This window comes from Lissotriton helveticus, chromosome 1_2 (assembly GCF_964261635.1).
Source record: "Lissotriton helveticus chromosome 1_2, aLisHel1.1, whole genome shotgun sequence".
In the NCBI taxonomy this organism is placed as follows: Eukaryota; Metazoa; Chordata; class Amphibia; order Caudata; family Salamandridae; genus Lissotriton; species Lissotriton helveticus.
In genome coordinates this window covers 105,217,676-105,240,051 of record NC_136058.1, presented here as the reverse complement: position 1 = coordinate 105,240,051, position 22,376 = coordinate 105,217,676, and the positions used below count along the sequence as shown (strand labels likewise).

Sequence of the window (22,376 nt, the reverse complement as noted above, 5' to 3'; positions counted from 1 at the left end):
GTGCATGTTGGACTTCTCAGGAGTAAGGATGCTGAGTAAATTGTAGCAGGGTCAGGTGGGCAGAGTTCCTGAGAGGAGAGCACTCATGGGAAAGCGATGGAGAGTGGGGTTTACAGATCTTGTATCATCTCATGCTGATGATTCAACTGAAGTCTGATGTCTAATCATTCATTTGTGAGAGTTGAAAAAACGTTTGTGTTCTAGATAAACAACATTGGGGGTGCACAACTCACAAAGTCCAGGTAGCCAAAGTTGTATGAAAAAATCACTTCTTTATTTAAAGTTAGTCAGATCACAATATCAGCCAACGCGTTTCGCTCCCACATAGAAATGTATGAATAACATATAATAATAGATATAATAAAAGATATTGTAATCTGACTAACTTTAAATAAAGAAGTGATTTTTTCATACAACTCTGGCTACCTGGACATTGTGAGCTGTGCACCCCCAACGTTGTTTATCTATTTTCTGATCTGGAGCACAGTTACGCCGCTCAACAGCTGGCGTAGGGGTTGTTTGCACGGCAATCGGAAATAACTGTCGGAACTGGTGTGTGGTGCGGCACCGAGGGCCCGCTGTTGCTTTCAGTGAAACGTTTGTGTTCTGTTCAATTGTAAGTTGCTGTAATGAAGTATGAGGCAATTAATTATACCCCTCATGTGGATATGGCTATGTGTGGCCGAGTTCTTAAGTGAAGAGTCAGTTTGTGTACTTCTGGTTTGGTGTAACAGAACTGTGAGCTTTTTTGGTAGGGAGAAGATGTATTGAGGAATAGTAGTGTCTACTGGGACTGTGGCTCGGTCTATCACTGTATTTCACTCTGTGTCATTGTAAGTGTAGTTTTGTTCCAGTATATGGTCCAAGATTGCCTTGACTTATGCTGGAATTATACTGTCTGGTTACATTCTCTGGGAGTCTGTAGATCTTAATCATAATCTAGGCAGATGGATGAGTGTGTTTTTTTAGAATCCGTGTTAAGCATTTAGAGCCTTCAGGATATTAAACAATGTGGAGAAGACATTGAAGGACTGGATAGTTATTTTCCCCATTATCATACTGGGAGATCTGTACCTCACACTTCTGGTTATACCAACATCATGTACTAGATGATTTTCTATTAAAATTGAGTAAAGAAAACATAGCATATCGATCCAAGAATGGGTATGTATTAACTAAAAAATAAGAGCAGGTCACTTTTTAACGGAGCGGACTCCGATGCTATTTATAACTCATTAAGGGATCCAAGTTCACTGTAAGGGCTTAGTGTTTCTGCTCTTGTGAATAATTGTAATAAGCTAGGGGGAAGTATTATCTGCGGTGTTGTTGTATGACATTTGCTCTTTTTGTTTTAGGTTTGGTGGCCACAATAAGATCACTTGCAAAACCTGAAGCAGATTAAATGTGGCTTAGCTGCAACATGCTTCAGTGGTGTATAATTCTTAACTCCGATACATTCAGTATTCAAACATAAAATGAAGCCTAAAAGGTGTGCATAGTTAACGCCTTACATTAGGTTGACAGCACATTGAGGTCTTAAATCGTGCTTAGTGCATCCTGAGTATGTTGGTGGAAAATCTTTCAGCACAAAAATATTTCAGTGCAGAGTCACTTTCAGGGGGAAAATCATATGAGCGCGAACACACTATATCATCAAAAATCACTTATGTACAAAAGTGGACTGAGGTGCAAAATCACAATTAGTTGGATATCAGCATGAATGTAGAAACGCATTAAGTTTAAGAACACATGTAGATGCATGTTCATGCATATTCATGATTGGGTGCAAAATCATGCTGGGCACAACATTAAACAAGAGTTTGAGACAGGTGTATGTGCAATAACACTTAGCAGCAAAAATGACTTGTTGCAAAGTCAGCAGGAGGTTGTTGTCATATTTAGGTGCAAAATAAAACAGTACATAGAGAAAACGTGTTGGTAACGACACGTGAGGTGTAAAAGATGTGTATTAGTATGACATCCCAGTTGACAGCACAGGTAGGTGAAAAAAGAAATCACCTTAGCACAATATCAGCATACGTTTAAGATCACAAATCACTTTTAGGTGAAAAATCACCATTGCTGCAACCAAAGCAGCATTGTTGTATGAAATTTACGAACGCAAATTACTTATAGGATCAAAACTGATTAGGTGCTGAGTAATGTATAATTGCAAAATCGTCGTTGCACTTGCTGCTTCCTCTGTGGAAACACTTTTAGTAGAACAAATGTGCTACTATTAAAGTGCAAGTGTTTTTCGCTTCACCATCTTTGCACTGCAAGCAATGGTACATTCTCTAGGAGTAACACACCAAAAATGCTAATTGTTTTTTTTTATTCAAGCAGAGACTTCAGGTTCTGACACAAACTATATTGAATACTACATGGGATGGCTCTGATATTCGGAGTGGAGATGCAGGTTCTAATTCTAGAGGGTCTGACAATCCGCATTAATTTAAGTAAGCCTGTCATTTGGAAGTTGTATCTGATAAATACTTCTAACTGCGGATACCTCTCCTTAGAATACTCCCTAGGCACCAGGCTGGATCAGCAATGCTCCCTCACACTATTAGGTGTTGGCGTGCAGCTCCGCTTTGGCCCCATACCACCCCAGAAGCGATGAAGCACTTCCTGCAATTTACTTGCTGCCGTTAAGGACGCTGATAGATCTGCTTGTTGGCGTGTTTGATCTGCTCCTTGTGAAGACGCTGTGAGATCCATTTAAACAGCGCTACGACTTGCGGTACCCGCTTCGCGGGTCCCGCTGCGCACTAAACCCGCTTTTGAGCCCAGGAAATTGTATTTTGGTGAACTGTGTGTTTGGCAGGGCTGCGAGCGAGCAGGGGCCGGACTTCTAGGACCAGAAGCCTCGGTGACCCGCGCCTCTCTCCACCTGGCCGCTCTCCCTGTCAAGCACGCCCCTCCTGCACACTAGAAAGGCAGGGGAGGAGGATATCGCCGTGTGACACTTCCTGCAATTTACTTGCTGCCGTTAAGGACGCTGATAGATCTGCTTGTTGGCGTGTTTGATCTGCTCCTTGTGAAGACGCTGTGAGATCCATTTATACAGCGCTACGACTTGCGGTACCCGCTTCGCGGGTCCCGCTGCGCACTAAACCCGCTTTTGAGCCCAGGAAATTGTATTTTGGTGAACTGTGTGTTTGGCAGGGCTGCGAGCGAGCAGGGGCCGGACTTCTAGGACCAGAAGCCTCGGTGACCCGCGCCTCTCTCCACCTGGCCGCTCTCCCTGTCAAATGATATGGAAATGATAGATATTAAAATTAGGACCATCATCAAGCCACTCATTGGGAAAATAGACAAACTAACAGCAGAAGTGAAAAAGATGGGCGGGTCGCAAACTAAGCTGGTCAATGATTTGGATAATTTAGCCATCCATGTTATCAACCCAGTAGTTACAGCAGAGGTGGGTACGGGTCCTGATACATGCCTCACGGAAGGCCAATTACAGCCTACTTTGGCTGGGCAGTTATCATCATCTGAGCCCAGTCAGGTTGTAATAAGAGAGTCGCCAACTTTACCATCTGCTGTGTTAGCACCATTGAACTTAGGGGAGGATTCAATACAATTTATCATGGCAGCCTCACCCCTAGTCCTAGTATTGGCGAATGTTCCTGTCCTACCTCCTGAGCAAAAAGAAACCTCTCAAGGACTAAAAGACAAAGCCCTACACTGGCTTACCAATAATATGTATATGGCATCTCAGGGAGTTGACCAGCTAGCGGGGGAAATCGTCACGACAAGGAGGGTACCATGGATTGGGAATAAGCCAAAGAAATTTAAAGGGGACTGCGTAGTTCTGAATTTTGCCAGCGCAGAAGTACTCCCAAATATCCTTGTTAACATCTTCCCACCTCAACGTAGAAGCGGTTCCATAATTCCCCTTACCCTGAAATTCTTTTATAACAAAAATCAAAATGTGACTTCCCCCAATATTCCCAGGCCTAGAAGGTACGCAAGAGCCACTTACTGGGGCGAGGAAAGTAGATCTAGATTTAATAACGACCGTTCACACCCGATGATTAGTCATGGGATAGGGCAATACAACTTCCCGCTTGGGCCAATGGCCAGAACCCCGGGACCTAATTGGCCCAACACAAATAGGTGGGGAGCTAATACCCCGGGATTTGATAATAGAGGACATGGACATGGCTTTATGGCTAGGCCAGGAAATGAACAGTTTTTGATGCGCCCCAACACTCCACAGCCCATGTGGAACACAGCAGTGAATGGTTGGGGTCAGGCGGCCACCCCTTTTGATTGGGGTTTTGGAACAGGGAACAGGTACGGAGTCTTGTCCAACTTAAATGACTGCGACTGACATATAGAGGTTATTAATCTGGGAAATAATGATTTAATCCAACAATTAGATCGGAATAGCCCACACATTAATGGATTATATCCTACAGAGCTTATCTCTCAGACGGGGCAGGGAGAACAAATCATATTTAGACATAACCACCCTCCTATGTCATATTTGCCTGAGCACTGCGTGAACCAGTGCATTGCCGGAGACAAGCCACAGAGCCTATTGAAAGCAGGTCCTAATGAACCAACTCAACTACCACATAATAATGCAGGGGCATCGGTGTGGTATTCTGAACCTAAGATACCCAGAGAGTCGTGCAAGTTGATAAGTTGGAATATAGCAGGGCTAAACGGTAAGCGACAGGATAAGTCATGGTCAAATTTTGTTTTAGGTCACCATATTATCGCCCTCCAGGAAACCTGGGATATCTCTGTTAATCTTTGGTGGGACGGGTTTATCAGTTTTACCAAAGCAGCTGTTCCCAGCCGTATGGGGAGGGCAAAGGGAGGCCTGCTAATTTTGTTCTCATTAGACTTAAAGGGTACCTGTAGGCAGATTAGTACCAACTCGCCAAACATCCTGATGGTAGAAAGAGTGACTAACAACATTAGCAGGACTATCTTCATAAACTTTAATAACTCAGGGAATTGCGACCATAGAGGTCGAAATATCACTGATTTAGATAACATTTTAAATTTGGTCAGTCAGAATACTAAGTTTGATACTGAATACATTTTATTAGGTGATTTTAATATTCATCCGTGTAACCTAACTTGTATGAAAAGTAGCACGGATTGGGATGATGGCTTAGAGGGACCCCATTTTGAACACACTGCAGAGGGAGAGGAGTTGGAAGATCTTCTTGCTAATTTTGATTTGCATGAACCAGATGGTGGCACTAGATTGCCAACCTTCACTGGCATCCCCCAAGGCACAATCATAGATTACATATTTATATCCTTGGGAATCTTAAACCGGGCTATCTCCTATCGCACAGTACAATCACACTTTAGCGACCATAACCCGGTAGAATTAGAAGTAGCATGGGGAGGGCACATGGGTCCATCTCTGCTGATAATAAGGCCTGCCCACCCTCTGAAGCCTTCTGATCAAGGTAGACGCTTGAAATGGGCTAAGGTGGTACCGGAGAAATTCTACGCAGAAAACTATGTTAAAATTAAGGACCAGGTTGAGATTTGTAAAAATCCTTGTGCCCAGGGTCAAGAAATTGTTGAGGCATTTGAGGGAATATGCGGGCAGGTATCACAGGATCTTATAGCAAAGACAAAAAAAGGTACCCCAGGAATTAAGCGCTGGTTTGATTCAGCATGCTCCAAAGCACATAGATCACTGCTGGTAGCCCTAAAAAATATCCCTAGGGTAAAAAGTGAGATCACCAGACTTAGGAAGATCTATAAGCTAGCTGTCAAAAAACGAAAGGATATTATTAAACAAGAAGCATGGGATAGTCTCCTCTTGGTGGCAGTCCTGAAAGACAGTAAAAAATTCTGGGAGATCATTAAACAGCCTTTTTTTTCGGATGACATCAATGAATCTATGGACTGCGTTGTCTCCGATGAAAAATGGCTGTCACACTTTAAAAATGTCTATGGGGATACTGTTGATGCGACTAATGATGTTCCGTTGAAAACCTCAGTTATCCGCCCCATCTTTTTTAACCGAAATGAGGTGGAAAAAGCCATCCTGGCCACTAAAAAGCACAAGGCACCTGGCCCTGACGGTGTGCCTGCTGACTTTTTCATGTACTCACCAAAACTGTGGGCTGAAGTTTTGGCAAATGTGTTTATCGCTGTTAATGGCAATTCTGCACCTGCTTCTTGGGACACCTCTACCATTGTTCCAATTTTTAAAAAAGGTTTGCGGGATGATCCAGCCTGTTATAGGCCTATATCCCTTCTGGACTCGTCAGTAAAAATTTTAGGTAGAGTTCTTTTAACCAGGCTGAGGGAGAATGTTGGGTTCTGTGGTGGGTTGGCTGAAATTCAATATGGCTTTAGGGAAAGAAAGGGCACCATTGAACAGTGCGTTAACTTACATCTGCTCATCTCCAAATATACTGTGGCCAAGGAGGGGTCCGTATATCTTGCATTTATGGACCTCTCCTCGGCTTTTGACCTAGTCAATCGGACGAAGTTGTGGGCCATCTTGTTAGAGATGGGTATTGATGAGGCATTGGTCACCTTTATAGCTACCCTGCATCAAGAACTCTCTTCTAGTGTACGCGTGACAAATGAGGGCAGGTGTACCACTCCCTTTAGATCATTAAGGGGGGTGCGGCAGGGCTGTATTTTAGCCCCCTTGCTCTTCACCATCTATATCAACAGCCTGGGCGCACATCTGGGGGGGCAGGAAGCCGACGTCTCGCGTGTGGGAGCAATTAAGATCCCGGCGCTCCTATACGCGGACGACGCCGTGCTGATTGCCCGCACGGGTGTTGGCCTCTAGTGCCTTCTGAATGCCTTTGGTTCGTTTATGGAGCAACTGGATCTTAAGATAAACGTAACCAAGTCACACACAATGGTGGTGGGTCGAGAGTGTCGTAAGAAGAGAAACATTCACATGCAGAGGGGACATAGTCTCTAGGGTATCTACATTCCCCTATTTAGGTGTTTTGTTCGACCAGAAAGGGTCCTGGGGTCCGCAGGTAAGAGCTAAGAGGTTGGCTGTTATCAGATCATCTTCAGCGCTCCTGGGCTTCGCCGGCAGGCTAGGGGCTAGGCCTATGGAAGCTATATTACAAATTTATAACAGTAAATCTGTAGCCATTGCCTTATATGGGTCCGCATTGTGGGGTCATGTAAATGTGGAACCAATTCAAAGAGCGGAGAATAGATTTATCAGAACCCTACTCTCTGTTCCCCAGTCGACCCCAACTTATTCGATCCACAAAGAAGTGGACCTACAGTTTCTTTCTGACAAGCTGAGTATGGCCCCCTTGATCCTTTGGCTGAAAATGTGGATGAATGAAGAACTCCCACTGAATCACAAGATCATGTCCGACGTGCTGTCCTTGGACAGATCCAACAAGATCCCTTGGGTGGCTTATTTGACCAGGGCATTTTCAGATCTAGGCCGTCCGGATCTTTTTACCTCCCCTGAGAATATTAAGATCCAAGACATTGAATTTGTGAAAAAGTCTTTTTTGGAAAGGAAGGAAGCATGCCGTGAAGAACGCGAATTGGTAAAACCGGCAGTGAGGGACCATTGTTTATTGGTTAATTCGTTATCACTTGCACCCTACCGTGGCTTTGTAACAATCCCCTTCCATAGGTTTCTTTTAACCAAATTTAGATTTAATTTGTTACATTTTTATTTAGGTTCTTTTAAAAATTGGCAGAAACCAGAATTAGCTCTGCCCTGTAGCTGCGACCAGTGCAGGATACGATGCACTTTGTTATGTTTTGCGGGTTGTTTTCAGAGCCAAGGAAAAAATATTTGTTGCCTATACTCAAAAAGGCCGGCTTCACTCAAGTGAGACCGGCTTTGCTCTATCTACAATTATTACCTAACCCCCACGTTACTTTTTGCATTGCTAATTTTCTGGTTGCCGCATCAAGGGCGAAAGCCGTTTGTCAAGATTAGTTTTAGAGTAAAATGTTTTTTATCATTTTATACTTGTGTGCAAATGATATATTTTATAATTGTATGTTATATCGTTATTCATTTAATGTTTTCTGTGTAAATAGGAAAATTTTATATGAAACGTACTTTATTTTTCTTTCTTTGTATGGCTTTTGAGTAAGCCGAATAAAGTTATTCTGACTGACGATGAAGCTCATCAACCTTTAAGCACCATCAATGTGCACTGACGTCAGTTCCTTTATATCTGTCTTCTGCTGTGAATTTGGTTTGCCTCCCAATGACTTCTAAAAACAAATTCCAGCATAGAGAACGATGTCTACCACCTCCAGAAAACGTTCCTGAACCTGGGAAGGATGCATCTAAACAAGAAAGCCCTCTGGAAGAAGACTCCAGATCCTTCATGGATGAAGAGGACTCACACAAGAGCTTAAGTGCTTAAAGATCTTTGTTTTCCTGCTCCAGGGACACACAGAACAGAAGTGCTCTTGTTTCCAAGAGGGTCCACCTGATTACTGTGGACTGGACCCTGTAGAATACCTGTCTCAAACAATGTTGACCAGGAGGAACTTTCCCAGACGTTTTGAAAAGTTGGGACTTAGCAATATTTTTCTAGCTCCATGGGACTGCCATAAGTTGCTGAAGTGTGCCCTTGGAGGTTTCCCTCGAAGTGGACAGGAAAATCCGGTTCATAACAAACACTCAGTGCTTTGCAATGCTGAAACCTGGTTCAGCAGGATCTGTCAGCAAAAAGCCCTGCCCTGCTATGGCTTCCAGCCTTACTCTTTGGAGTACTTTGACTTCCAAAAAAGTTACTTAGGCTGAAAGTAAACGTTTGGACTGGCCGAGGAGATCTATCTTACCCACAAAGCGGCCATGCTGGCTACAAAATTAAGATGTGTCCTGTATGGAGCGTTTGGCACCAAAGGCTTCAATGTAAGCTTGACAACAAAGTATCTGACTTCCTTGGACCTTGCCCCAAAGAAAGATTTTGACTTCCATTAAAAAAACTTAGTCGTAAGGTAAACATTTTGACCAGAATGACCCCCTTGGTTTATCTGACCTCTGTTCTAATGTGTGTGACCTGACATTCAGCCTAGGTTCTGCGAACAGTGACTTTTGATTGCCTACTTTACTTTTTCATGGCACTGTTTGCTTTACAATCTTTCGCAGGTTTATTTTGAGGATCTTTAATGTCTTTTTGCTCTTAAAGGTTGTCTCTATTTGTCTAAATTGATTTTCGAATTTTGTTGTGTGTGGTTCTTTACTACTTAGTACTGCTTGAACTTATCATATAGCTACCAGGGGTTGAGCAGAGATTGGCTAGAAAATGTGTTTAGACCTAAACAGGGTGGGTTTATTAAGTAGATAATAGTACACCACTCCCAACTTAATAATCCAATTTCTGATAGTTGTGCACTCTGCATTTTTCTCTTTGCTGATCATCGTAAAAAAATGGTGTACTTTCCTTCCATTAAATCTAGCGTGTCATGTGCCATTTGCAGTAGTTATATTGCTTCTGCCAAGTTCTGCATCTTGTGTAAAATATAATGTTTATCTCAGTCATATGGGTGTGAACCAGTAACAGAACAACTATTTCTGAAAGGAGGAGTTTATACTTGTCAGAATTTCATGTCCAAAGGTTGAAGTCACCTCATGTAAGAATGTGACAAGGACCTCTTAAAGATTACTCTCAGAAATCTTGGTATAGCTGACCAACAAAACAGGATGCCTTTAATGAATTCATGCAGAGAGAGGCCCCCCCCATAGCAACCAATTTCATAAACAAAAAAGACAAGTAATTCAATATGCGATATATGTTTTTAGGTGGTGCTATTAAACAACTCAGTTTTGTTCTGTGAAACACGCCAAACCTGTTTTCTGTGATTGCATTATGTGAAAATGCACTTTTTTTTTATTGATAAACTTATATAATTAAATGAACTAATAAGTTAAACTGAACAATACAAGTTTGATGAACGCTTGAGTTCCTGAACTTTATTTGTTTATAGAATTGGTTACTTTGCGCCCTACCGGTTTTCATTAATGTAAACTAGTGCACTGGTGTATCGAGTGCTACACTGAAGTGCACTGGAACATTCTCTTCTAGAAATACCCTAACATTGACTTTTTCAATAACTAGGTACATGTGATCCTAAAAAGAATCTAGAATAGTGTTAAGTATCTTTCAAGACTTTTTTGCGGGTACACCCACAAACTCTCTGGCTCAAAGGTATGGAAAAAGTGGATTAATATAGATAGAAAGACAGTGGATAATTAAGTTCCATTACCTGATTCCAACTCATTCATAATGTATGCTTATGTATGATGAGCTGGATCTCAGATTCCCCCTCCCGACTGTTAATGTTAATATCCTGGATATCAGCGACTTCACTTGCAGTAAAATTTTCTAGTAGATGTGAGGTGCATTGATAGGCTCTGATGATGGAGGTGTTTTGCAATATTGACTGATATGCTTTTGCATCTCTGTTACCAATGACAGGAATATTCCGTCCAGAGTTCATGCTAAAGGCAGTATACCAATATTTTGGTCCATTATGTTTTGTAGTTGTCATAACCTTTATCCAGAAGCTCGGATTCTGCAGTACTGCTAGTGTAACTTACGTTATCTCTGCTTGCTTTGTGTATATTGCAAATAGGAATACAGTTCAGAAAAATGTATGAGAAAAAATGTTAATGTCTTACTAGATTATTGTATGATTACAGATAAACAATCAGGTATTGTTTGGAAGAAGTCACCAAAATGCATCAGCAATAATCAAGACCGCTCCCTCCAAGATCAAGTTGGTTTTCATAAGGTAGGAGCAAAATACAGTGCGAGCATCTGCTCTCTGTTAAAAAATGCATGCAACCCTTTGTGTGGTAAGAACGGTTTTTTCACCTGTTAAGCACAATACCATTACTGTAATGCAAATATAAATCACCTATGCGCTCCTTGGTGTTAGATTTATTTTCTCACACACAATGTTAGTGCAGTATTGGTGCTACATAAGGTCATGGTAAAAATAGCATAACAATGACACTAAGCACTTCTAGAAATACACATGGTAGTACAGGGCATCGGTGGTTGTTCCAAAGGTACGTTATGGATCCCTTTAACTAAAATCTCGGATAGGGAACTTGACTACGGGATGGCCACTTGTCTATTACATTGGTTCCCACACACAGCTAGGACTAAGGTGACCAGTAAGTTTATTGATCTAGGGCTCCTGTTGGCTAAACGTGAAATTACATGGCATTGGAAGGCAAAAGAGGGACCTTCAGGTGAGAGATGGCGTAGGGAATTTTGCAAGTGGGCGGGTTGTGAAAGTACAGTGCGGCTCAGACGGGCTGTCCGCACAGGTGATGAAAAAGCGTTAAAGGTGGCCCGATCATGGGAGGCCCTGGTTCAGGCGCTGAGGGACTCTCATGCAACGGAAGAGGAGGGATGAGCCCTCAGCATCCATGTGGTGGAACTGTATGATACAGGACTTTGCTATCCAGTTGGAACACTGTTGTGATACGATTTGAGACTTTGACACTGCCCACACCGCCGACTCTGTAACGGGGGGGAGGGAGTTGGGGGGGTGGGAGGACAGACTACTGGAACGGGTGGTTACTGATAGGTAACGTTGTGCTGTGATGCCGGTTTCACTTGGTGATCTGATATTGCACTGAATTAGTATTGTAGATTTATCGGTAAAGGGAACTACACATTAGTACACAATACCTACGGGTATAGATATTAACTGTGGAACTACCCTGCTTTCGGTACTGGGGGAGGAGTTGATGTTTGAGAGTTGGGGGGCGGGGGGTCGGGAGGTCGGGAGGTCGGGAGAAAAAGGAAATGTGGATGCAAAGAATTTTGTGGATTGATCACAATTACCTGTCTATGATATAAAGACTGCCATTGCTCTCTTGATTTACGCCGCCCGACCTTTGGGTTGTTGGCTGAATGGCTGTGTGCTACATTGTAATGGCGGGGGCGATATGTATGCCAATGTTTGGATTGTAGATCGTTCTAGATGTATACTGCACTATTCTGCAATACGAATATATTTTTAAAAAAATGGATCACTTTAACATGTTCCATGGCATTGGTGAAGGAGAAACCTGCACACAGGCATTTTTTTAAAAAGGGATCTCATAGAAAAATCATAACAGGCAAGAATTCTTTAATTTGAAATATTTAAATTATGTCTGAAAGTATATCCTAAAGTTATAGTGAAATGTTGAATGTATAGCCAAATAATCATTTTAACTTTAATACCCTTGTTTCTGACTGAGTTGTTAGAGCTTTGTGGTCTAAATGGGAATGATGACAAATGTCTGGTATTTCCTTCACCCCTTGACTGCATTAACTGTCTCTTTTCCTCTTTTACTACATGTTTTAAATAAACCCGCAAAGGCCTATGTCACCTATGCAAAGAGGAAGTAGACTCGTAGCCAATTCAGACCATCATTCTGTGACCTAATTTACATGTATTTTTGGTAAAGATGGTCTCACTTGGACTCCACATCTGATCTAACTACACATATATGGTCTGTAGTGTGCTTATGCATGGGTATATAATTAGAATTAGGCACAGTGAGGGGCCAATAGAGACAAAGGCCAGAACCTGAAAGGCAAAAACTATTCATGGTCTTGTCTATTGTAGCATAGACCCTTCTCCACTTCATGTTAATCAATGCCAAGCAGCAGGGGAGGTTAGATTAACATACATCAAGCAGGGATTAAGCACAGGAATCAAAATAAATACCTGTATAAACCACACATGTATTCCCAAGCAATACGTGCTTCAGGGCACACATAGAACAGCTACACATAATAAATACTTGCAGAATAAAATGCATGAAGCTCTAATTGAAATCTGAGAAATAAAAAGCTGTACAAGGAGTAGAATTATTTTTCCCAAATGCCTTCGACATTCTTTCAATTAATATTAACAGAGAAACGTTTAGTAGTGTTTAAAGGTTTAAGGCAACGTTTTCCAAAGCTAGTACCAACAACACTATGTAGTTTACCACCCAATATCTTTTAACAAATGTCTAAGGCACAATATTGCGGCATCCTGTGAGATGCATGGATGGTGTTATATATATATATATATATATATATATATATCCATAGAACGTGCAGCCGTCGCTACACTTCGCTCTGACCCCTCCTTACACGGTTTCTGGTCAAAGTGAAAAAAGGTTGCATATTGATATGAATAGCTTTCTCTCCTTCTTTGTTTACGAATGCCCAGCTCTCAATACCATGTTGCTGTTCATCAACGGGTGAAAAATTACAAGGATTTTACTTTGTGAAAGGAGCTTGCAGGAAAGATCTCTGTTTAAGTTTTGTTGTGTGCTGTATGCCTTATTCCCATAATTTGTTTATCAGTGATGTGTTAATACAATCAGAGTATGTAATCTAATCTTCTCTAGAAAGTTCCTTATCCCACCAACCACATTGGTTTGGTTAAAGATTCATTTTAGCCCCACAGTGAGACAAGTGCTCTCTCATATCAAGGGGAAATTCAGTTGAACCTTCTATTTGGTAATTTCCCACATTGTATGAAAGAGGGATTAGAAGTGGGGATTATATGGTTGAATGCAGCGTCTGCTTTTATATTTAAGCAGATGACACTCATTCTTTAGATTGACCGACCATCAATCAAACAACACTAAGGGGCACATGCATCAAAGGAAATTGCATTCGCAAATGGTGCGAATCGCAAAATTCGGCCGTTTGCGAATGCAATTCCCGTTTTTGAGATGCATTATCATTTTTGTAATTTTCGCAATTTGAGAAATCGCAAAATTGCGATTTCTTAAATTGCGATTGCATTTATGGAATCTCAAATTGAGATTCCTTAAATGCAATGCATCAAACTTTTAAAATTTGCGACTTCGCAAATAAGAGGAGCAAATTACCATGAAGTTGACCTTCATGGTAATTTGCGAAAACTTTGAAAAATGCACTAAAGTGTATTTTTCAAAGTTCCATTTTACACACACACATGCCCTTGGGGCATGTGAGTGTGCAAAATGTACTTCTAAGCAGAATTCAGGGGTGCAACAGGGTGTCCTCTGGACACCCCTGCAACCTTGAAATTACATTCTTAATTTGCGAATTTCTAATGGTGAATTGCAAATTAGAATGTCTTTCCATTCATTCCTATGGGCCTCTAGGCCCATAGGAATGGATGGGGAGGTATTCCTTAATTGCGATTCTCAATTAGAGAATCGCAATTAAGGAATTTTAAGAAATCGCAATTTTTTCAGCAATTTTTTGATGCATTGCAGTTTGCAATTCCTTAATTGCGATTGCTTATTTTTCGCAATTAAGGAATCGCAAAATGCAATATTGATGCATGTGCCAGTAAATCATTGCCTAAAGTTAAAACTGGAGTGAAAAACTGGAGTGATAAAAACTGCCTTAAGTTATACTTTTTTATTTGGTTTTTTACTCTTCTGGTTTAATGCATGTGAGTCTTTACCTTACCTAATAAGGCTGTTAAAAGTCTCAGAGTCACAATAGACTCCCATCTCAGCATGGGCAGCATTGTCATTATGGTAGTGACAGACTGCTCCTTCTATGTGCGCACGTTCAAGCCCATCTTTCTGCTTCTAACTTTAGCAGGCTGGAAAGCAGTGATCTCTGCAGTGATTTTATATGGTATATACTACTGCAAAAGCCTCTACCTAGTCATAAATGCACATTTAATCTACTTTTACAGACTCCTCAAAATCAGATAGCAACACTTACCTACTCTGCATCTTGCTTTACAGTGGCTGTGGATGCAGAAAGGAATTAGTTTTAAGGTTCTTAAATCAATAAATGTTTATATGGACTAGGTCCGGGCTTCATCCTCTCAAAAATCAGGCGCTACTATCTCTAAATTGTTACTTTACGAAATCTCAAATAAGGGATGATCATTTTTGTTTGCAAGATGGCCGACTGGTGAGGAGCTTGCAAAGGGAGTTCCGCTGGCTAGGGATCGCAATTGACTAAATATCCCTAATAGCCCCAGCTACATCTAGACTCATCAACCAAGGAGCTTCGTGAGCCCAAGCCGCATCAACACCTAGGAGCATTGATTCTATCTGAGGCAACAACAGTGGAAAAATCAGGATACTCACATTCCCACTGTGTAGCTGACAGGATACTGAGGGCTTTCACGGATTTGGACGCAGCTCTGGACACCTCCGGACCTCCTCCTTAGGGTTATCATTCACGGGCGAGGTCGGGAAGGAGGAAAAGAAATTGTGAACCTGATGCACCCACCGTATCGATAAACTGAAATCCAGATGCTTTGCCGACTGAGCCGCAGCTCCGTACGTCCACGTGCATCTCCCTTGGGATCAGCGCTCACAGGAGAGGCCAGCACAGTGAGACGAAGAGGCAGATTTCCGGTGAGACAGGCCTATCCTTCGCCAACCGGGGATCTCGGGAGCCCATTGTGGCAGGGACTTCGATTGAGGAGGTGGCGACCCAACCTCACCGCGAACACCTCTGGGACGCCGATTGAGCAGCCGGATGTTCACGACGATGCAGTTTGGTGCTGCAGAACTCTGCCTTTGACCCCCTCGACTGATCTCACATGCAGGAGGGTACATGCAAGGCTACCGCGGGTTCACGCTCCTGAGAACACTCGAGAATAGAAGGATGGTTTTAGAAGGCTAGATCCCATTGTTTTTGATAGGTCATCATTCTCCAACGATGCTGCTTGCCTGCTAGGCGGTCCCCTCGTTTTACCGTATAATTGGTATTTTTACCGGCTGGTGTGGTCAGTGCAGGGACCCCATTTTGGGTTCTGTTAGAAATGGTGGTCTCTAGTTGGCAGAGGTAGGTACCTTTGTTCAAATAGGGACCCTTGCTTCTAGTCAGGATAAGGGGGATACACACTCCTAAAATAACCCCCGCTCACACCCCCTTGGTAGCTTGGCATGAGCAGACAGGCTTATCTTAGAGGCAGTGTTTAAAGCATTTGTGAACACATACAGTAACACAGTTAAAATACTACAAATGGACACCACACCAGTTTAGAAAAATAAGTAATCTTTATCTAAACCAAAACAAGACCAAATGACAAAAATCCACAATACAGTAAAAAAAATAAGGCTCTTAAATGGTAGAAATAGTTCAGTTCAATGCAAGTTGTAAATGCGACACTTTTCCCACAAAGTACCTTAGTTGCGTCACGCAAAAAAAACAACAAATGGGTTGCAGGAAAGGTGATGCGTCAGTTCCTTGCTTCGGGGGAGGCAATGCGTCTGTTCCTTACTGAAGGGCAGGTGAGACGATGCGTCGGTTCCTTACCAGAGAGGAGGGGATGCGTCTGTTTCTTACTGCATTCCTTTTATGATGCAACAAGATGGCGCCTCGATGCATTGCGACGATCTGGTGCGATGCATCAAAATGGCGGCGTGATGCGATGCAAAGATCCGGGAAAATGCGTGAACTTTTGCAGCCGCACAGCAGGTGCTGCTATGATTTTCTCGCTGATGCATCGGAACGGGGTGTGGATGCGGCACGCTTCTTCTCCGTGGCTCGGCGATGCGTCAGAACCAGATGTGTATTTGGCACGCTTCTACTCTGTGGCTTGGGGGGATGCATCGGAAACAGGTGTGAATGCAACACGCTTCTTCCTCGTTGCATCGATCTTCCAGCTCCCAGCAACAGTCTCTAGAGGTCCTAACCAGCAGCAGGCACCTCTGTGTAGGTCAGAATTCCCAGCAAGACAATTCAGGGGTGCTGGTGGCGAATTCTTTGTGACTTTGAAACTTCAGAACAGGAGGCATGCTCAGTTTCAAACCCTTGGTGATCTTTTCTTCAAGCAGGTGACAAGTCCTTTTTCTCCTTTCCTTGGCAGGAAGCAGCCACTGCAGGCCAACCCCAGACAGCAAACAGCACAGGGGCAGTATTCTTCCTCGGGTTCTCTGACTATTCTCCTTGGCAGAGGTTCCTCTTGATGTCCCAGAAGTGATCTAAAGTTCTGGCGTCTGGGTCCCACTTTTTATACACACAAATCCTTTGTTCTCTGAAGGCAGAGAGGGTCTGTACCCAGCCAAAACCAGTTCTGTCCTCTCTTGTGCAGCTTCCTGGCAGGAGGTGGAGACAGCATAGTTGAAAGCAGACCTAGCCCAGGCAGGTGAAAGCAAATCTCCTCCCCCTACTCTAAATTCAACACAGGTCCATTCAGCCCAGCCCTGACTCATCAGACTGCCGGAGCCACTTCCCTCCTTCAGCTCCTGTCACTCACAAGCCAGACATGCAAAACACTAACCTAGCAGAAGCACACTGGATGGTTAGGCAAGAAAATACCTACTTTCTAAAAGTGGAATTTTCAAACACAGAATGTAAAAATCACCCTCACTAAAAGATGCACTTTAACATTCTGGGTTCAGGCATACTAAACTTTATGTTCGAGGCATATGAGCTGTATATTGTATTCTGTAGCATAGATCGTCATCTGGTGTTGGGCTCGGATGTTTGCACTTTGTTATTGTAGAAGTCTTTGTTGTCACAAGATAGGTGACTCCTCCTTTGGTTAGTTGTGCGCATGGGCATCGACTCCATCTCCAGATTGTTTTTTTCCGCCCTCGGGTTTGGATGAAACTTGCTGCGCTCCAGGTCAGCACAATATTTTCTCAGCTTTTTCGACTCGCAACCCATCATATTCGACCGTATTATCTCGTTCGCATGCCTTCGACGCGCTAACTCAAATCTCTCGACTCGACTTGTCGACGCAGGCCATTGGGCCTAACGACGCCATTCGGGCTTACAGCTAATGGAAAGAGCTCCATTCAAAAAATGCCCCCAGGGTGGAGCTAAATTTCCACATTGTGACCATCACCAGGTCTGCAACCTTTGCCTATCACCAGAACACAAGGAAAAGGATTGCCAAGCCTGTGCCTCTTTTCGACCGAAGAAAACCATCTGTGATTGCTGGGCTTGACAACACGTCATGGCTCAACAAGCTGCACCGGTAGTGGAAAATGTCTTGATGGAGGCCCCGATGTTCCAAAGGCAGAAAATTCTGAGAAGCTAGAGATCGTCTCCAAAGAAGATGACTCTGGGTCCGATTACATCCCTCCAGGTCAATGAGTGAGTACAAAAACCCCTGCTCCTGCCCCACCACAAAAGCAAAAGGCACTAGTCAAGACTTTGAGTGAGCACAAAAAGGAGTCTAGAGGGAAAAACAAAACTAGGGCGCCCTCCACTCAATAAGTCATTACACAACCAATGCCGTAGTTTCTAAGGCAGATATCATTTATTGATCTGTATACAATACTGGATAAACCATGAGTGCCCTGTAGAGGCCTGGCAACAACCAGGTCTGACCGGGAGCTCACCCGTAGTCCCTAAGGTTTCAAGGTATGTTGATCTGCTTTCACATAATGGTCCCAAAATAATAAATCAATTAAATTATTCCATAAGTTACAACTTTTCGCAAAAGATTTACTGTTTCTTAGTAGAAATCATTCAAGCTGTACAAAAATACTAGGTGTGCATTATTCACAACAAACATAAATCAATATGTACATTTTTATCGCTACATGGAATGACGAACAATAAATGAAAAATAAAAAGTACACAAAGAAAATTCCCAATGCATTTCGGGTCTCTCCGACCCTTCTTCAGGGGAGAATGACTTAATCTTGAATTCAATGTTCATTCAAATGAGGTATACGTCAGTTCCGTGTCAAGGCACTACAAAAGTAATATTATATAATGTAACAATGGTAACTGTCACTATTTACATGTTTCAAGATTAGAATTAACCGTAATTTCCAAACGTGTATGAATGAAAAAAGCATGTGATGCACAAGTAGCTACCACCAACCGACTGTGTAGAAAAGATAAAAAAGTACAAAGGAAAAGAAGTCTGAATCTATGTTGTGAAGAACATTTTATCCTGAGTAGAAACCCAACTTACTACCCCTAGTGTGCTACGAGTGTCCCTACACCATAGGGTGCCTCCCAAATGGTTCTGTCGATGATAATTAAATCACTCACCATGACCGTCTGATTTAAGAGATGCTATGTTATCCGCTCTCACAGCAAAACGTGATCTGTAAATAACATGAAACTGCTTGGATACTACAACGGCAACAGGTATAAGTATATGTCAAAGCGCACGACTGTGCCAAACGCTTACCCCAATGTTATCGCTGAACCTCCTGTGTTGTTATTCTTTTCTCTAATTCATGAAGAACCGTCTCCAAATAGTAATCTTAAAAAATGAAAACCCAAGGAAACCGGATCAATATACGATATCTATCGTACTGGTGCGTGAAAACCTGCTGTCAAAATCGGAAAATGCCTACCTCGCGATAGCGTAGTGTGATGTGACCTATGACCCAGGAACGAATGTCGGCATCTCCATCCGGTCCGTGGCTCGTTTCTGAAAGTAGTGTGTTATATCCGCCCAAAGAAAAGGATAAAACTAGAGATAGGACTAATCGAGCTAAAAGAGGTTTCTACATAGCGTGTTATTACCTATGAACCTAGTGCGAATGTCAATGTAAACAACCGATCTGATGCTAATTTCCAAAGAAATACTATATCTGCCCTAATCAAGCTAACATAAGAATTATTATTTGAGTGTGCACAAGAAATGAAAAGAGTGAAAACCTGAACCCATTAGGTTAAGAAAGTGTTATGTGATTAGAACCCTGAAGGTGATGAACATACACGGAGAATTAATAGTTAATCCTGTACACAAATTTAATCTTATGTCCTATTAACAGTACTATTATGAAAAATGTTATGGCATGATGTGGATGCTAGTGCTAAACATTTATTTACTTGAAAACCAAAAGATGAGGGTCATCACAAAAATGAATCCCTTTCTTGCTCTGTACATCATCATGAGAATTGTGCATGAAGCCACTCTATTATGCTATTTAAGAAACAAGAGATAGAAAGTCATTGCTAAAAAAACTTTTCTATTCAAGCTCTGTACACAAAAGTGAAAATTATATGTGAAGCAACTATACTGTGCATTATCGAGTATTGTAATGGGTATCATTTTCATTGTAAACTCGCATTACTTTCCACAATTATCATTTGGAAAAAACGTGCTACCCTGCTAGTTCACAGATTGTAAATACATTTTATAAGAAACACAACATCTCATACTGATCATTCAGCCCGCCCGGTGTCAAGGTCCCCAGTTTCTTAATCCAAAATGTTTCTCGACGGGCTAATGCTGTGTTATGATCTGTGCCTGTGTGTTTTTCTACTAGTTCTAGCACTGTGAATCTTAATTGTGGTATTGTGTGGTTTGACTTAGTCCAATGAGTTGCTAAACTGGAGGTGGATGATCTATTACGTATTGTGCTCTTGTGTTCGATTATACGCGTTTTTATTTTTCTGGATGTTCTTCCCACGTACGTTAAGCCACATGGGCATGTAATCGCGTAAATTACACCTGTAGTGTTACAGTCAGCACTGTGTCTGAGCACTATGTCCTTGCCAGTGTGAGGATGAGGAAACAATTTACTTACAATGACGTTGTTACATTGTCCACAGTTGTAACATTTTCTCATCCCTTTGAAAGTAGTTACCTGAATTTGTCTTGGGTTCTTCAATATCTCCCTAATGTTTTTTGCACGAGTGTGTGCCACTATCGGAAAATTTTTGAACAAGTTTGTGAAGTCTGGTTCGTTGGCTATCATCTCCCAGCGCTTCCTCAAAATCTGTTTGATCCTCTGAGATTGTGTTGAGTGTTTCATCACGAATACAATTCTTTCATTTGGTGATTTTTCTGTTTTCTGCAACAGGTTCTTACGGTCCATCTTAGAAACTTTCTGGACTGAATCCTGGAGTATGTTCATTGGGTAACCTCTTTCTGTGTATCGTTCTATTTGTTCTTTAAACAGCGTGTCACACTCCTTCTGGTTGGAGGTTATTCTTTTGATGCGAATCAACTGGGACGTGGGTAGGTGGTTCTTAAGATTCAAGGGGTGTGCGCTGGTGTAATGTAACGCATTGTTCACATCCGTTGGTTTGCGATGCACGGTGGTGGATATTCCTTGAGATGTTTTACAGATTTCTATGTCAAGAAATTGTATCTTACTTGCTTGGATGTTGTGAGTGAATTTGATTCGAGGGTTGCATTCATTAAGTTCTCTGATTCTGTTTTCCAACTCCTCTTTGCTGCCACGCCAAATAACCAAAATGTCATCAATGAATCGTAAGAATAGAATTAAATGTTCTGTCCACCCTGTATTGATTAAAATGTGTTGTTGTTCAAATTGTGCCATGAATGTATTGGCATAAGATGGGGCCCCAGAAAAGCCCATGGATGTCCCTGTTTTTTGCAAAAAATGTTGAGATTTCCAACTAAAGTAACTGTGAAATAAAGAAAAATGCAGAAGCTCCAATAAAAAAACACATAGTGGTTGATCCAAATTGGATTGTAAAAGCCTCCATTCTATGGCTTCTAAGCCCTCCATATGTGCTATCGATGTGTAAAGTGCCACCACGTCAATGGTGCAAAATATAGTGGTGTCATCAATGGAGTCATTCACTTCTGCCAGTTTAACCAAATGTACACTGTTTGCAACAAAGAAGGGAACACGAGTAAAGATTGTTTGGTCCTGGTTGCGCAGTAACTTATATGTTGTATGTTATATGTCTAATGTCGTAAGTTTTGTCACATATAAGTTGTGTCCATTGCACCACTCACTGTCTTTTCACCCTGGGTTTAGACACGTTTCCGTTAAGGCTTGATGGCACCAATGATGAGAACAGGGCCAACCTGGTGATTACCAGCCAGGGGTCCCATTGGTGGTGTGCCCGTGAGGTGCCATCTCGCTTTCCCCACCTTTTTTTGTCAATTTGTCAAATGTTTGTGGGTCTTGTGCTGTTTCAATGTATGTGGATCAGAGCGGGGCTATTTTTATTAAGGCATCAGACTGAGACAATTTGAAAATCTCTAAGATTAGAGACTTCCTGGTGCACTCATGGTTTATCCAGTATTGTCTACAGATCAATAAATGATATCTGCCTTAGAAACTACGGCATTGGTTGTGTAATGTCTCGTCAAGACTTTGCCTGCAGGCCCTAGTCAAGACCAGAAGAGAACTTCAGAAGCCCCGCCTCCGGGCCTGGCTCCGAATAGAAAAGAAAAGCCTTCAGGCAGCTCGCGACCGAGCAAGCCACATATTACTATCCTTACACCCCCTTCGGTGCCGAAATCGGGGATACACCCCAATCCAAAAAAGGCCTCCATAGCGAGCCCTTCGGCACCAAAAGACCATAAGGCCTCGGAAACGGACAAACACAAAAAATCTTCGGCTCCGAAGAAATGTTCCGACTCAACGCCAACTTCAAAGCCGACGGAGCATAAAACTCCTTCTAAGGCTCTAGACACCAAACTAAAGCCATGCTCAGAACTGAAAAAAACAGCACTGAAAACAGACAACCAGATTGAACTGTTTAGACCAG

At 42.3% G+C, this 22,376-nt stretch overlaps 1 protein-coding gene across 8 annotated transcripts in view; it reads left to right on the top strand.

Moving 5' to 3' along the window:
• Positions 1-22,376, top strand: part of PATJ (PATJ crumbs cell polarity complex component) — a 1,530,963-nt gene that overhangs the window by 1,054,382 nt on the left and 454,205 nt on the right. For all 8 annotated transcript variants that reach the window (XM_078669616.1, XM_078669595.1, XM_078669605.1 and 5 more), the window contains one exon: positions 10,655-10,746. In XM_078669616.1, coding sequence (XP_078525742.1) covers positions 10,655-10,746 — 92 coding nt within the window. The remainder of the gene's footprint in view (positions 1-10,654; positions 10,747-22,376) is intronic.